This window comes from Oreochromis aureus, linkage group 16 (assembly GCF_013358895.1).
Source record: "Oreochromis aureus strain Israel breed Guangdong linkage group 16, ZZ_aureus, whole genome shotgun sequence".
Taxonomy (NCBI): Eukaryota; Metazoa; Chordata; class Actinopteri; order Cichliformes; family Cichlidae; genus Oreochromis; species Oreochromis aureus.
The window spans coordinates 12,330,286-12,347,287 of NC_052957.1; the positions used below are offsets into that span (position 1 = coordinate 12,330,286).

At 38.4% G+C, this 17,002-nt stretch overlaps 1 protein-coding gene across 3 annotated transcripts in view; it reads right to left on the minus strand.

Annotated features, from left to right (window-relative positions):
- Window positions 1-17,002, minus strand: part of edar (ectodysplasin A receptor) — a 43,450-nt gene that overhangs the window by 8,651 nt on the left and 17,797 nt on the right. For 2 of the 3 annotated variants that reach the window (XM_039599975.1, XM_039599976.1), the window contains 5 exons: window positions 13,494-13,565; window positions 9,897-10,016; window positions 6,207-6,388; window positions 3,626-3,711; window positions 116-193 (listed from right to left, as the gene is read on the minus strand). In XM_039599975.1, coding sequence (XP_039455909.1) covers window positions 116-193; window positions 3,626-3,711; window positions 6,207-6,388; window positions 9,897-10,016; window positions 13,494-13,541 — 514 coding nt within the window. In that variant the 5' untranslated portion in view covers window positions 13,542-13,565. Of the gene's footprint in view, window positions 1-115; window positions 194-3,625; window positions 3,712-6,206; window positions 6,389-9,896; window positions 10,017-13,493; window positions 13,566-15,557; window positions 15,719-17,002 lie in introns of those variants that run through there. The other variant, XM_039599974.1, reaches the window with a different exon arrangement.

Below are 17,002 nucleotides of genomic sequence, written 5' to 3' on the forward strand. Positions count from 1 at the left end.
TGAAAGATGGAGGCAATGATGTAAAGTTATGTGTTGTGAGAAACGAGAGAGAGAAAGAAGGGATGACTGATGGAGACAGAAGATGATATTTCCGTTTGTGTGTTTTTGTGTATACCTTTAATTACAGAAGGGAACACAGTTGTGCTACCACTGTGAACTATTGTTTTTTCTTTCGGTTTGTTGGTTTGCATGCCTGGAAAACAAACACAAACACACACAGAGACAGGCTGAGTGTCGTAATTCAGTCTACTTCGTTAACTGCAGCTATAACGCACACATTCTCGTTTATGGATAATTTCTAGTTCACGTCCATCGTCACACATTTCAACACACATGACCCGGAAATCACATTACTATAAAAACAACAAATCACATTAGTCGCCTAAAGGCACTTTAGACTTTAGGTATATTAGAGTCCTTTCACCATTTGTGGGTGGCTTTTGTTACCTAGTGTCCGTCTTCAGGCTTTATGCTAAGTTTAAATAACTTAATTAATAATTTAATATTTAAACTTCCTATTTAAATATTGAGGATCAAGCAAAGAAATGGTGACTGGTGAAGAATGGATCACCATATTCCTCTATAAATGAGTAAATGTTTCAGATTGCTCCAAAAAGGGAGGTACCCCAGATGCTTCATGGTATGGACATTTGTTATTGGCAAAGTTTGCATCCCATCATTCACTACTGGCAGCATGTTAGCTTTGGCCTTGCATTTTATTGACCCCAAAAGCAATCCACTGGATCATTCTGCAAACGCTAACATTTCACAAAAGAAAATCATCTGTGCTAGCAGCAGTAAAACTTTATTTCTTTCAGACCTTCTCCTGCTGCAGTAAACAAACTGTTACATTGGACAGGGTGGACACAAAGCAGTAACTCTCTGTCCAGATTTCCCTCTGTTTCCTATCTGTCCTGCTCTTTTCGCCTCCTCTCAGTGTGACTCTTTCTGGATTATTCATCAACTGTTTTTCCTCTTTCCTAATGGAGCTGTAAACTCCTGGCAGCTCATAAATCAACTCTTTTAATCAGTCTTTCCTTTCACCGAGCTGATATGCTAGAGACCTTGTTGGCATTTGGCTTGCCACTTCCCATGGTCTCAGAGCCTCATATCACCACACACACATACAGACACACGCGCAGATCGCAGTGCCCTGTGGCTGAAGTTATTAACGTGATGTATCTGTTTAGACTCTCTGGATAAGGACATGAGCCTGATCTGGAATTCTCTTTAGCGTCTTGTGGTTTAATCTCTTAATCATGTCTCGGAGTCTGAACCCAGGCTGAAAAAATGATAATTTCGCTGAGCGATCTGACTGCTTAGGTCCCAACAAACTGAGAAGAGCAAAATTACCCAGCAATGTCTGAGGTGACGCCTCTTACAGCAGGGTTGGCAAAAAAGATTAACATTATGATCTCTGTTGATACTGGAAATGCCATCTTTTTATTTTTAGTGCATTTATGCTCACTTGAGAAACGGCGCACAGAAATCAAAAGGTGACCGAAGAAATTGAGCAACGTCTACAGACTCATCAGCAGCCTGCCAAAGGGTAGCATCAGCGCAAGCACAAACATGCTAATCATCTTTTTTTTTCCTTTTTTTTTTCTCATACCCGCCAAAGTTTTAATTATCGCACACACAGAGCGAGGCAGGAGCCAGGGTAATTTACAGATTACATGGCAAGTGTCAGCCTGCCTTCACCTTAAGCAAAGAGAACTCCCAGCTTTCGTATTTACTGTTGGGGGCACATTATTTTTGAAGACCTCATTCAAAGGGATGCACATTATTTAAAAGATAGGGAAAATTTTTGAAGACCTCATTCAAAGGGATGTAATTAAAAATTGCTTTGCATGATTTCCCAAACATAAAGATAGAAGGGCACTTGGAATATAAAAGGAAAAATTCATCCAGTCTAGCCGGTATTTTTTTTTTGCCTAACTCCAGGAAGCCACACTGCATGATTTACATTCATGTCAGGTTTGTTAAAGACTGATTTATTTGCTTTTTAAACTGATTTGGTATCCCAAACATATCTTAGAGTTATGGTTAAAATCTTTAAAGTAGAAGGGCACTTGGAATATAAAAGAATGATCTGGATCGGCACCAACATTTAATGGGTTCTTCCTTTGGCCATGCTTCAGCTTCTCTGAGCTTAATAAAACCGAGCCGGTATTTTTTTTTTGCATTATATTGCGGAAAGAGAAGCCACAAAATCAAAACTTAGATCCACCTTGGCTGAAGCACAACAAGTAGGACGGTTTAGGAAAAACGCAGTTGATAACCCTTTTACAGTCATCCATACGCACTCCCGTTGATGCTGACAGGCTGCATCGGACTTCCTCCTTCTGAAAAAGCTGAGCCTCTACAGGAGTTTATCAATGAGATGAGCCCCACCCTATTTAAAGACAGGTATTTCCCAGCTTTCAAAATGAGGAGAAATGCAAAATGTTTAAATGAAAAGGGTTTTAAATGAGATAAAATACTTGCTACATTAGCCATTTCTTTGTAGTATTCACATCACTTTATCTTATCTTATTTGCATTTCTTTACAGCATCACTCAATCACTCATTTCCATGTCTGGGAGAGACAATTAGGTTGCTGTTGAAAATCAAGTGCTTATCCTTACACACAGAAACAAGCACAACATACACACACACACTTCACACCCTCTTCTCTGCAGGCCCAGGCTGCTTTTTGGGGTTTCAATCTTTCAAAACACGCTCATTAAATATGACACAATAAAAATAGTTTCCGGCTCAAAGGGGATTTTGAGCAATTAAGGGACAATGAATATCGTTTGCTTAGCAGGATGTACCAGCCAGGGTCACAAACGCAGTTCAGATCCTGCTGATGTTCTGATCTGTCACATCTGGATGAACCCACGGGGGGCAAAGCAGAACAGTAAATGTCTTCAGCACTGCTCATCATTAGAAACACACTAGCACTGTTGAAAGTTTGCAAAAAGGAAAACAACCCGCAAGAGACTCTGTGACATTGTACAGTGAAAAAGCGATTAATCTGCTTGCATATCACAACACATCACACATCCACTACACAGCAACCATGCCTCCAATTCAGGAAGGTCAAACAAACAAGAAGATATAACTGCTCAAGATTTATGCGCCGTGTTGCAAGTCTCAAGAAATGTCTGTGATTGCAGCAACAGTTTGCACACACTCACACACACACACACATATATATAGAGCATATAGTGTCAGGTAAGCAGAATAACCAGTGAGGCAACGATGTTATTGATAAGCAGCCAAACAGCCCTGTGGAGCCAGAGAAGCACTGATCCAAGGAGGGGGGGAGAGTGGGCGTACAACTTCCTTGTATCCATCAGAGAGTCTGGCAGAACTCAACACAACCTCTGACCTTTAATTGTTTCCTTAAATGGAGCACAGGCTTACGGCAGACATCTGCTTTTCCACTGTCATATTGTGCTTCCTTTCATTTAGGAAAAAAACTCTAATGTTTGGTAGCTTTTGTAGTTGTTGTATGCATGGATAGAAAGCTGTAATGTAAAAGTCTAAAATTCCAAATTTAGAGTTGGGAGATAACATTAAAAAAAATTGCGAGACAAACAAATGGAGCAAAAATTGAGGAAAAAATAGCTGAACTTACATTCTTTGGTGTTGCGTGGTGCGTTTTGGCAGGAATGGCAAACCATCCAGTAAGGTTTTTCTGATCTGTTCCCCAACCTGTAATACCTGGAAAACACAAATTGTCTTTAATAAAAGCAAGAAGGGAAAAACTGAAGAGAGGAATCACATATTGATGAAAGACAAAACTTTCAGACACAACCGGGTTTGAAGACACTTATAAGTTCAACACGATTCAAAAGTATGTGGAAACAGCAAAGGTTAAAAGTTTGAATCTGTGAGGATATGTACATAATTGATGCCTTGAGGGTACGAAGCATGGCTTGGTACAGATATCGCTCTGAGTTATGAAGCGTCTGTGAGAGGAAAGGAGAGAGGAAGGTAGTGTATCATTTGTGCTTGAGGGCACAAGTGAAATATCTGAATAAATGCACATGATTGCAGATAATTAAGTAACGATTTCATATGGAACACTCTTGTTTGTGCAGACATATAAGGAGACATCTGATTCGATGTTTGTAATGGACTTTAAATATAACCGTAACAGTAAACTCAGTCCAACAGTTCGTGAAAATAAAAAAACGGCATCTTATTCACTTATGATGAGCAGTTTATTTTTTTCAATTCTTGTCAGTCAATAAAGAATTTATCAAAACTTGATTCATAATTTTGTATATTAAAATCTTGTCGCTCTAACAAAGCAGTTATTGAAGTGTTACTTTAATTAGAAAAGAATATTTAGAAAAATATGCACAAATTAGGTTACTACTCTGACTTATTAACAGAATAATAATTATTATACTGGAAAAACACCAGAAATTATGAATGTTTTAGCAGGTCTTGTTGGGATTTGGTGCTTTTCAAATGAAATTTAAAAGTCTTTTGTTATTTTCAGTTACAGGCTTAGACTGTGATTTATAGAGAGGTTTACTGATGTATAGCCACATATAAAGTGAAGCATCTACAGTACAGACATGAGTGAATGCAACGCACACTCAGTCCTGTAAAAATCACACAAATCAAAAGCAAAAACATCCTGTGACATAAGACTCAGAGCCAAACAAAATTAGAAGACAGCAGATCATCATCCAGGCTGATGACAGGATGAGATGATTTCAACATTAGACTCCCTGTGATAGAGTGGGAGGTTTCTTAAAAATCCCCCAATCATGAATTTCCTACCTACTATATTATGTATTGCTATATTGCCCACATGTAACCAAAAAAATGTTTCCAATGAAATATGATTGAATAGAAAAAAAACAAAAAATAAAAGCAAGCAATTTATTGGCGGCGACACAGCATGATTGATGATGCAAAGGGCAAATAAGGAAGAGGGAGGAGAGGAAGGTCTGGCAACATTTAAAAGTCCCTTATTGACTTAATATTTATGTGGCATGGGGTTGCAAAGACAACTGCCATGTGCAAATTGAAAAGTGCAAGATTTAGTGTGTATGCATACAAAGTGAGAGGACGTATGAAACCGAATGGAGCACGGCAGCCTATTCACATGCTAAATAATGCATCCGCGTGCGAATCATATTAAAAATGCATGCTGTACAGTAAATCGACGCTTGAGTAGAACATCCATTCAGGGCGTAATCAGCCGTGTCTGTTTGCCCAAAGATGAGTTGTCATAAATATCCTTCTTTGGCAGAATTAACTGGCATCCATAGCAAAGTTATCCATCTCTGTAAATTTATCGGGAGACAGCAGTATACGGCTGCGATGTGTACAATTAGACTGAATGAGTCATCTGGGAAATGTTGATCTTGCCAACTAAAATAACCACGTCTGTTGTATCTGCCTTGATCAGATTAAGTACCTTGTTAAGAAAAAAAACTACACTAAACAAAAAAATGTCTCTTTAAAAATGTCATATGCTTATTTTATTTTCATAAGATCTGTACTTTTCTTTTTCAGACTCCATGTGATTATTCTTTTATGTCTCTTGTATGTCAGGCTGCTTTTAAATGTACTTTATGGAGTTCTGATCACAATTAGTGTTACAAAGCACCTGGATCTATTCTTGTGTCTGCATGCAAAGGGCGATTTGTTCGAGTGATGTCATTGGTTTTACACCAGTCAGTGTTCTATAGGTGGCAGTAGTGTGCCAAGAAATGCAGTAATGCATCAGGAAAAGGTAAAAAGAACTTAGCAACTAAGCAGCTAAAACTGGAGGCAAACAAGTGCTCAAGTCATTTTTAATATAACATTGAGCCAGATGTTTTAAGGCTTAAGCACCTGTTATTCTTATGGGACACATATTTACAAGGACATGTAAGAAGACGCACCAGGAAAAAAGTGACAGTTCACCTGTCATTTGCATATTTAAAAGGCTACAGAGGCTATTTTTTATTGATATGCTATGTCATTATTATAATGCAAAGTGAATAACGGATGGGTGAAGCTGACCATAAGTGACATGGAAATTCATCGCATGCATTTGTCTTATTTACCAATTAACATTGCTTAAGTAACTGAAGCCAATGAAAAACACTGAGTATATTTTAATAGTTCAATGATTCTTTGTGTGATCATTTAAAAGGTGTCCTGCATTGTGTGTTAAATGGCTGTTGCCTCTGCTTGTTAGTGTGCTTTACCCGGGTAAACAGGGTCCACACTCTGCGTCGCGTTCGGGAGTTCCTGGTATGTGAACAGTGGCACTGTAAAGGGCATGACAGTCTGTGTGACGTTTGCAGATCTCATATTTCCCTCCGGAGTATTTTCCCTTTGGGCACAGCACGCAGGTAAAGCCTTCATCCTTCACACCATGACCGCAGGTCTGCAAAGCACACACAAACACGTTTTTTATAAAGAGACGTTTTCAGTTTTATGATCAATTATTAAATCAAAAAACAAATAAACACAATTTACAGATCGCTGATCATTGACATTCCAACTGTGACGTGGACACACACATTATAAAACAGTGATGTGTTTCTATCTCTGTTCTGAGACAATCTAACATTACTTTTTCAAAAGACAAGAGGAAAATCTGATTTTTTCGCATATCAGATTTGTGTGTGGCTGGAGAAGCAGGGGCTAGCTGTGCATGCTTTTCAATGACTGGTGTTGTTTAAGATGACTGGTATGTTTTCGAGCATCCATCTCCTCCCATCTCCACATGGTAATTCCTCTCAGTTGGGAGGCCAAACAGGCCACACGCAAACACACACATGTAAAAACACATCAACCTCTTTCTCTTTTTCGCTCCTTTCATCTTTCGTTTCCCTCCCACTTTCATCTGTCTATTAAAAAAAGCCTATGCCTCTTAGCTTTAGGCTACAGCAGGCTGACTCTTACAGAAATCTAATATTCTCTCCCTTCTTTTTTTGACGTCCGTGAGTCTCGGTGTGATTGTTTGATATAAAACCGTGCTGGGTTATCGGCAGGATCTTGTCGCTTTGAGTTAAAGCTCTCGTTGGATCATTTATACTCAGGATTACAGTGACTCAAAGCTTCTCCAGAATGATTAAGAACTCGTTCCTTTGAAAAGCAAATTGATGCCTTTTTGAATCTTGCTTATTAGAGGAGTTATGGAGGTGAGTGAAACTCAGATAGCTATGCTTGTATTATAATACTTGACCGTGAAGAGAAATAAAGGCGATTACCTCAGACTTGCAGTGCATATTATTCATCAAACGCCGAGGTTACAAGGGACCATAATCACAATACACAATACAAGATGCAATCTGATGTAAAACTTCTGTACTTCTTCACTTCTTCAATGTTTCCTCCCCCACCAACCCTTCCACCAAAATCAGAAATGTAAGGGTGGGCTGTTAACTAGCCTGAAAATCTGCATACAAGATGTGCACTGAAATAGGTCTTGAATATCTCTCTGCACTGTGTGGAGTCTTGCATAGTGTCTGTGCGAGTGTGTGCGGGCATGTACTTTTTGGAGTCTGTTTTGAGCAAGAACTTTCTGGTTATACTGTGATTAAGACACACGTGTACAAGAAACATGTCAGGGAAACAGAAGAACAAGTGACAGACTGTTCCAGACTGTGGCACCTAAAGGATCAGAGTGCAAAGAGGGCTTTCATGTCACTGATGAAACTACTCGAGGTTTACATTCAAATGGCTGCAATACTCTTTGATTATCAGACTGAGCTTCTCATCAGGTGGAGAAAGATCATTTGATTTCACCAGCTGCTTTATAGAAGTATCTGTTAACATGCGGAAACACAAAGCAGGAATGAGGAAAGCACCAAAGGAGGAGAGAACTAAGATAGAAACAAAGGGTTTAGTGCACTGTGATCACTTCCATACAAATGTGTAATTGTGGGGGTTTTTGTCTGCCTTTGGGGATCATTAAAATATTTGTAGTATTTGATCGTTTCTTGGTTCATGCTTTTTCTGTGAACTTGTTTTTTAAGCTCTTTAAATACAGAATGCACTACAACATCCATCCAGCTGCTGCTAATTTTGTCCGTCCAGCCCTGAGTCTAGAGTGCCGAGTGTTTTTTTGTCTATTTAAATAACCTGCTGTGGTTAAAAACTGCCACTGAGCAGTCAGAGTGCCGAGGGAACCTGCAGTATTGGGTGGTTTGTCCATTCATAACATCATGCCTGATTTGAGGTGACTCGCATTCAGCTGGAAAAACAGTGATGCCACATACTTCAGTGCGCCAGTACAAATCAGATCCTGAGGACATTGTCAGTCACATTAACCGCTGCATCCACGCAACCCTTATAAAGCAAGACAGTTTGAACTGTTAGTCTTAATTAACAATACCTAGAGGGTGTTTCAACATTTTATATTCATATTTTTTAGTCGGGTTTATTTCATTTATTTTGGTTTTACACCGGGATAAAATGTGAGACAAAACAGTGTGCCATGTTTTCTGTTTTTGATAAAAAGGTTCTAAAATTCATTCTGTTTTGTAAAATCCATATCTATATCAATATAATTTATAACTCTTTCTAATATGCAAATTTAGATTTAAATTGCACTTATACAGCACTTTTCTCCTTTATTTGAGCACTCAAAAGGCCACATTCACACACACACACACACACACACACACACACACACACACACCTACACAAGTGTTTTTTTCTATGTCTAAGAGCTTTTAACTTAACATTTATACATTCAAACACCGGGGGCAACTCAGAGCTCAGTGTCTTGCCCAGGGATACTTCCGCTCGCAGACTAGAGGAGCCATGGATCAAATGACTGACATTCCAATCAGTAGATGACCCACAGCTGCTTTAAAGGACATCGACTTTAGATAAGTAGTTGGAGAAGTTGGATTTTTCTTTCTGTTATGTTTTGATCAAATGGTTTAAGCATTATTCATGCAGGTGAATGAGCCCAGAGAATCCAGCTTCTACTGAACAGACACATGTATTCGCACAAATATATATATAAAAGTAAATTCTAATAAAGGGTCTGCTCAAAATATTAAATAAATGCAGCATATAGATTTCCTGTTTATGCACAAGAATTCTACAAATGTTGAAAAAATATCATTGCTTTTGCTTTTTTTTATATGTACCACACAATAATGTAGTTGGTCTCACTACTGCTTGAAATCACGGGTGCTACCTCAGCAAAGCATGCAAGAGGCCAAACATGACTTATTGGGAATTCTGGGTATTTGCCAGCTCTGTTTGTACTATCTACCTGTCCAGGTAAAGACCATACACTGTTCTGCTTTGACTAAGTAGGACACTTGCGTTCTCATAAGCAGCTCCACCAGTAATACCGAGAAAAGTTCAGAGATGTAGAGCATGTGTGAAAACAGCTTGTAATTCATTCTGTTCACCCTTGAGTGCAGCTGTCTCTCTCAAGCGGGTGTGGCACCCCCAGGTGTCCACTGAAGCATTTACCTGCGCTTTGTTTGCTTTGGCTGTTGGCAGACTGACTGACGAGGGCTAAATCACTATGTGACTACTGCAAGCCATTCACTGTAATGCATGCCTTCACGTTGAAGTCAATGGTAGCAATAAACCATAAAGAAATTGTTCATTTAAATTAAGGCACCCTTCACCGTGCAGCTATGTGTGCGTGCTGTGTATTTGTATATATGCGTATGTGTTGGAATGCATGGATTGTGGGTGGTCTAAGCAAAACTGACACCTACATTCAAAAAGTCAGTTTTTTCTTCAGTTTTTGATGGTCTTAGTTTGATGCTGATTCGCTACTGCATTTCCTTCACTCGCGTTGTCAGTTCATTCCAAAGGCTGATTTCAAAATGTACTCAGATAGTGTAACAAAACAAAAAAACGTTTACCAGTTAAATTAACATTTTTTATGTATGAGTACATGCATGCATTCTCACCATATATGGCTCATGTCCTGGCTGGCACTGAGGGCAGGCCTGGCAGCTGTTACTGGTCTGGTTGAAGAACTCATTCTGTCCACAGATGTTATATTCTGCACTAGCAAACACACAACACACCTGGAGGAAGAGAAAGAGTCAGAAAAGGGGAGTCGAGATCAGACAAAATAAGGACAAAACAACATATAATAACTTGTGAAAACAGAAATCACAGATACATACTACTGCTGACAGATTCCCTGTGCAAGACATGTTTGCAACCGGCAAAAAAATTAAAGGCACTGCTGCTTAATAGATCCAGATCAACACCTAATCTAACAGATTTATCGCAGGGCCAATATTACTTATTTGCTGATCTATCAGTAGTGGAATTTGTAATTTCCAATAAATCATAATCAGGAGAAACACTCTTCAACTATGTTACAAGTGTTGACATTGCATAGTTTGTCCACCAGAGGGCACTCTACAAGTTTCCCAATACTAACAGTTGTGTTTGGAAATACAACAAGCAGCTTATTCAAGCAAAAACAGATCAGTAAATAAACAACTACACTGTTGTAGTTGTTTATTTACTTAATCATCCAATATATTGGACTTTCAGATATTTAAATCACCTAATATTGGTATTGGTATTTGCCTTAAATATCATTTTTTAATTCTTATTATCATAGTTTAAGTTCTGGAAAAGCAGATACTCCAGTTTCTCCAAAGGGCCACTAAGAAATGGCTGATGATATATATATGGGCTACATCCATCTTTCATTTTATTTATAGAGTCTATAAATAAAATTAAGCGTCCATGAATAAGCATCTTCACTTTAACTGGAAATAAACAAGCAGCAAATAAAACAAACATGCTGACTTCTTTGTCTGCAATAACTCAGATGGAGACCATCGTTAGCTGTCCTCATGTTAAACAAGAGTTTGCATGATCCCATCGATTGCATGTGTGTGTATTTGTTTGTGGTTGTATTACTCATGTTGTTTAGACATAAATATATCTGCACAGTAACTCATTAACCTCAATCGCTGAAGTGTGAGGTGAAGACCTGGTTTAGACCTTTCAGGTGTAGGTTAGGGTTGCATGAAGGAAAGTTGTGGTATTGGTTAAGATTTGGAAATGAACGCAAGTCAGTATAACGTCCTCTAAAATGTGAAAATGTGACGGTGTAGCCTATGTGTCTCTGTGCCGTGTCACTGTGGCTCACTGTAATAAGTAGCAGCTGGTATTTATAGCTTCACCAGCACACTTTGTCCTTTTCCAAACAAACGAACTGACTTTTAAAAATCATTTGCAGTCCAGAAAATGATGGAGTGAAAGTAAATGAGTGCATGACTGTGCATGACTAAGTTTCTCCATCTTCTCTCTATTGTTTAATAACATCTCCCACTCACTGTATTCTCCCTAATAACCATCTCATGTCAGCAGACATAAGGCACCATTTAAATAAATATACATCTACACCACGAGTGTGTTTATGTGTCTAGATATTCAGTATTTGACTGCATATATTATCTCATACCAGATATTTGGTGATTCAAACCAGATTAATCTTTTCCTTAGCTTCGCCTATATATTTGTACAATTTAAATATAGTTTAACACATATTTAATGCAGTCTCTACAGTAAATACTTAAATTACTTCAAGTTTTTGGTTCACAGAGACAGATTTAACTATTATTTTTTAATTATAAGTGTGAATTTTGGCCCCTATGGTATGGCCTTTCTTATACCAGTCCTTCTCAGATGCCAGTATCTGCATTATTTAACACAAACATCCTGCTAGAAAGCAATAGTCTGTATCCTTATCAGAGTTTGGAAAGTTCCTCCAGAATAGCTTGCAAGAGTTCACAGGTTAAGTAGTGCTTCTGTTGATGAGTAAACTAAAACTGGTGGATTTAAAATGCTTAGTTTGAAACTGAAATCCTTAGTTTTAGGGATAGTGTGGAGTCAGAGAGCAATCACTTTCTGCAAGTGACATTTAGATATTGTCTTTCTTTGTGTCTTTATTCATTTAACAGTTACAACACGTGCTAATCGACATCAAGATGCCAAAAATATTTAAAGATTTAAAGACGCCAGATTTGATCAAAACTGCTATTTTACATCTGGTTTCCCAGGACAAGTCGCATAAAAAAGACATGCAGCAAAAACAGATATAAATACCTCATCAGAGAGAAATTAGTTTCAAATGGTCACAGACCTGTTTTCCCATCAGCTTCTTTAAGATGAGCTTTAAATGTGGCATAAGTAGAGCGCTCGTTTATTGTCATTAGTAAGCTGTTCCGATATTTACTTCCCTAACAGCACAGATTGTCCAACTGCAGTGCGCCTATGAGGTACCAATCTTTTGATTAGTAAAGTGGAACAACTTTGAACTCAATCTCAAGCTAGTCTGTTGCCACAGACTATATATTGGTAGCTATCATAGTTTGTGGTTTCCCATTTATGTCTGATTGGCTGTCTTGGTAATTTGAAGCTAGCCATAAGAACGATCTGACTAAGAAACCGAACAGATGAGTCGCCCCCTGCTGGCCTTGAAAAAGCATGCACGTTTAAAGCACATCAGCTTTAACCTCCTAAGACCCGAACTCTTCCACGACATGCATTTTTAATTTCACTTTAATATTTGGGCATATTGGGGCCCGATGAATGTAAAAACAAAGAATTACCAGATTATTTTTTTTTTACCTTATTTTTGTTTTTAAGAAAAATAAGAGCCACATATGAGGATATTCGTTTAAAATTTTGATAGAACAGTAGCAGTATAATGTCCTCCTAAGTGGATATCAGGCCCATGTAGAGTAAAATTGAGTATTTTGGTCTAAATAACCCAAAATGTGATGTCCACATATGTGGATGGCAGGTCCTAGGAGGTTAAATAGCATTTGTCAATTTTTTTTGTATGTAGTTGATGTATTTAAAAAGCATTTAAAGCAAGATGACACATTCTTTAATGTGTCATAATTATCTCAGCCTATAGAATTATAATTTAGCAGAAACTAATACAGTGCTATTGCCCATCGCTTCTATAATACTACCATCAAAAGGGTGCTATGTTGCATGACAGTAGCCGAGAAGTATACTGTCTGTCATTCTGGGAAAGAGGTTAAGATGGGGGGGGGGGGGTGTCAGAAGACTGCCAGTAGGTTTCAACATCAAAACAAGCTGAGAATCTCCAGATTCTAAGCCAGATTATAAAGATATCTGTTCTATAAAAACTCCAAGGTTCACTAATTGGTACAAGTGCTGAGGAGTTATGCAAGCTGCTGGCACATAATACCACAAAATCTGTTTTTTTCCTGTGCCAAATGTGGAGTTTATTATGGCTGCGAGCCATACTGCTGGACCAATATGGGCTTCTGAGGGGTCAGCATCAAAAACAAGATGACGAATTTAAATGGAAGCTACTGCTTTATGATTTTAGAGAGGGCGTGAAAAGAAGAAAAAAGTAAAGAGAAGAGCAGAGGAACGCAAACAGACAAAGAGAAGGGGTGGAGAGGGGGAGAAAGTGATGTATGAAGATATACAAGGGAGAAGATTTTATCAAATATAAGGTAAAATGAGTGGATATGAGGCAGGAGAGGAAAACTTACTAATAACGAGGACAGAAAGATCGACTTCTTCTCCCTCCTTTCTGACATTTTTGTGTGTTCTTCCTGGGAGAGCTGAGAGAAAGACAGGTTGTTAATTCAAATTATATTCATGCAAACATTCCAGCATTCAGACTCCTGCACAAAACTTCAATCATAAAACAGCATTGTTATGAATCTCAGCATCCTGCCGACAGCAGTGCTGTCAGTGGGGATATTGTGTGTCTGTGTGTGTGTGTGTGTGTACGTGTCGGTGTGGCCCAAATGACTTCACTCTCATGCTGATAGCACGTCACACCAAGAGCAAGTAAAAGCAACAGAACAGCCCATGGCATTCTTCTGACTCATAACTACAAGCACACATCACCGTTGGCTAACCTCTGCTTCAATAAAGGTTGGTGATATCACTTAACAACATTTAATTATACGCCTATTTCTTTGTTATGTCTCTGTCACGTTGGGTTAGAAATTTTCTCCAAACCTCAACCTCAGTTGAAACGTGAGTAAAAACATCTTTCAAGCCTAGTTTCACACTGATGGCTGCCACTTAATAGTGCAACTAATATTTAATGCTAACCTGCTATTGCATCAGGGTGGAAAAAGTTGGCTTGCAGTAGGGTGTAAATCCCCAGAGTAATATAGTCGATCAGTAGGTAATAAATCATATTAATGTTTCTAATTCAGTTTATAGTTCTGCTAAGCACAGGTTAAAGGAGAAGGAAAACACTTAAAATAAAATGCCTAGGATCCATTTTCAAATCATACTTCCACAGCTACTGCAATAAATAAGTTGAGGTAGGTAAGCAGCAATTTTACATTTTGTGTTTGTTTCTGCAAACACGCTAAAATATTCTTTACCTCGCTGCTAAACGGCTTAATGACAAGCTGACGAGAAAACGAAGAGGTTGCAAAGGTCGGGAAAGCTATAAAATCCCGGAGGAAGAGAAAGCTTGTTTAGTTTGGTTTTTGTGAAATGACAGCTGTGTTTGGATATAAGGTTGTTGATAGCAGCACTTCATAAAACATGTGTGTATTCCCCTTAATGTGCCAGAAATTAATCTGCTGTGTGGTATTGTTTGATTGCTTGTTTATTTCTTGGAAATGCAAGCGTTTCCAAGAAAGTGTCTCTGATTTTAGTCACTGTATGTTTGTCCTGCACTGAGTATATAGCATTTCTCTGTGTGTGTGTGGGTGTCTGTGTCTATGTTTAAATACCATTCACTGATATATTTTGCTTGGAACATTAAATTACTAAATTATTATTAAGTCATTAGTATATCACGGTCAACAGGGAAATAAATACATATGTCTCCGAGTAATTCAGCTGGTTGGGATCCATTCTAATTATTAGAGCAGGGCGATATGAACAAAAATATTTAACACGATATACATTTGAAAATTTGCGATAATTTTATAACTGATGATATAATTGACACGAGACAAAATACTTTACAACTCCACAACTTTATTAGTGCAAAAAAAACCCATCAATGTATTTTCACTTAGATAAGCAGCTGTTTTTTTTATATGCATTAAAGCTATATAAAAATTTAACAGATTCCTTGCTGACAGTTTAACCAAAAGGCATTTCCAGTAGAAATCGGCCGACATATCCTCAGCATAACCATGTATAATATCCACAAAACTTAAAAAGAGGTTATACACACAATACGGTAATACTATGTTGAAGCACAGTATGTATCACTCCGCGAGGCTCCTGACTACGGTAGCCGTAATGCTCCGGCAATCCATCAAGCAGTGCGGGTTGTAGCTTAGCAAGTCGTACTAAAACATTTGACAGATTTTCGAGCGTTGTGTACCACATAAGATCGTTTCGATGTCAGTAAACACAACCAGAATTCATACATAAGGCGCACGGGATTATAAGGGGCACTGTCGATTTTCAGAAAAATCAAAGAATTGATTTTAAGTGTGCCATATTTTCCAAAAAACACGGTAATAACGACGGCCCGCTAGCATGCTCTACCAAAAATAGTGCTGTTGTGTATCTGACGGACGAAAGTTAAACCAGTTCCACACCACTGAAGTTGCAGCATTTTTACAAACCAATTCTGGTTCATCCGTTTGCATTCAGCGAGCCGCTTTCACCCTTCTCGTTCTCCGTCGCCGCCATGCTTTTTCCGCCATATGCGTGAAAACAAAGGCACTGCGCATGCGTGTTTTACCCATATTCTATCGCGATATTTCATTTTCTTATCATTGTCCAACATTATACCGGTATTACCGTGAACGGTATGATATGGCCCAGCCCTAATTATTATTATTTCTACCTTGCTAGTCCTTCATGGCATAGATTCAACTTGGTGCTGAAAACATTCCTCAGAGATTTTGGTCCATATTGACCTGATAGCATCACATAGCTTCTGACGTTTTGTCACAAATTTGAGTACAGTGAACTCATTGTCAGACTGAGATGATTTCAGCTTTGTAACATGGCGTGTTATCCTGCTGGATAACAGGCATCAGATAATAGATGCAGTCATTTTTCCGCCTGTTTATAACGGGCCATGACACATACTAAATACTGGATGACACATCATTATGCAAACTAACAGATTTTTTTGTACTTTCAAGTCACAATTTTCGGTGTATCTGTGACTCAGTACAGTTAACATTTTTTTCTTCCTGCAATATAAAATTAAATAACATTTTTGTTTGAAGAATCCACAAAAATCCCAGCATGTTTGAATCCTGATTATATGCTCATGAGCTATCAAAAGAACATTATACCGAAAAGTACGTGACCTCATTAAAATCGCTCATTAAAATCAATTTCATATTGTTCTATGATATCTTTTTAAGTATGGATCGGTTTAACAGTCATCAAGATGCATTCATGGAAATTAACAACAGTGCTGTCTTGCAGCAGGACTGGCTTTCATCATCCATCAAGGCAATGACTCCCTGCCATGTACCAGTAGTTTTAGCTGCCTCAATCAGAAAACCAGCAAACACATCCACTGACACACCGAGGTTAGATCAGTTCAGTTTCACACACTGACGGCTGAACTTTAAATCCATCTGAACTTGTCGAGAGTATCAAAGTATTTTTGTGAATGTGTCAGTGTGTCTGAGAGACAAAAACGGAAGAGACCACAATTATCTGAGGTCACAATCTGTCTGCTGCCTGGCTCCAAACCTCTAAATTCACTCTTCCCTGTCTCACACTTGACTAAAAACCTTCTGATCTTTAACGATGGCTAATTCTACAAACCCAGAGGTTTGATCTTGCTTAATTACAGCATCCACATACACGCACATGCACACACGCACATGAACACACATATACGCGGGCTATAAATGCACACAATTCGCTTTTAAGGGCAAAACAGGCTTAATTGTGCAAGTACTTGTGGTAAGACCACAACCGGTGTGTGTGTGTGTGTGTGTGTCACTGCTGAAAAGGAGATAAAAGGGGAGACAGTTTTTTTTTTTTTTTGAAATCAGGAAATTAAGATCTGCCAAATGGCTATGGACCCCCTCAAGGCTTC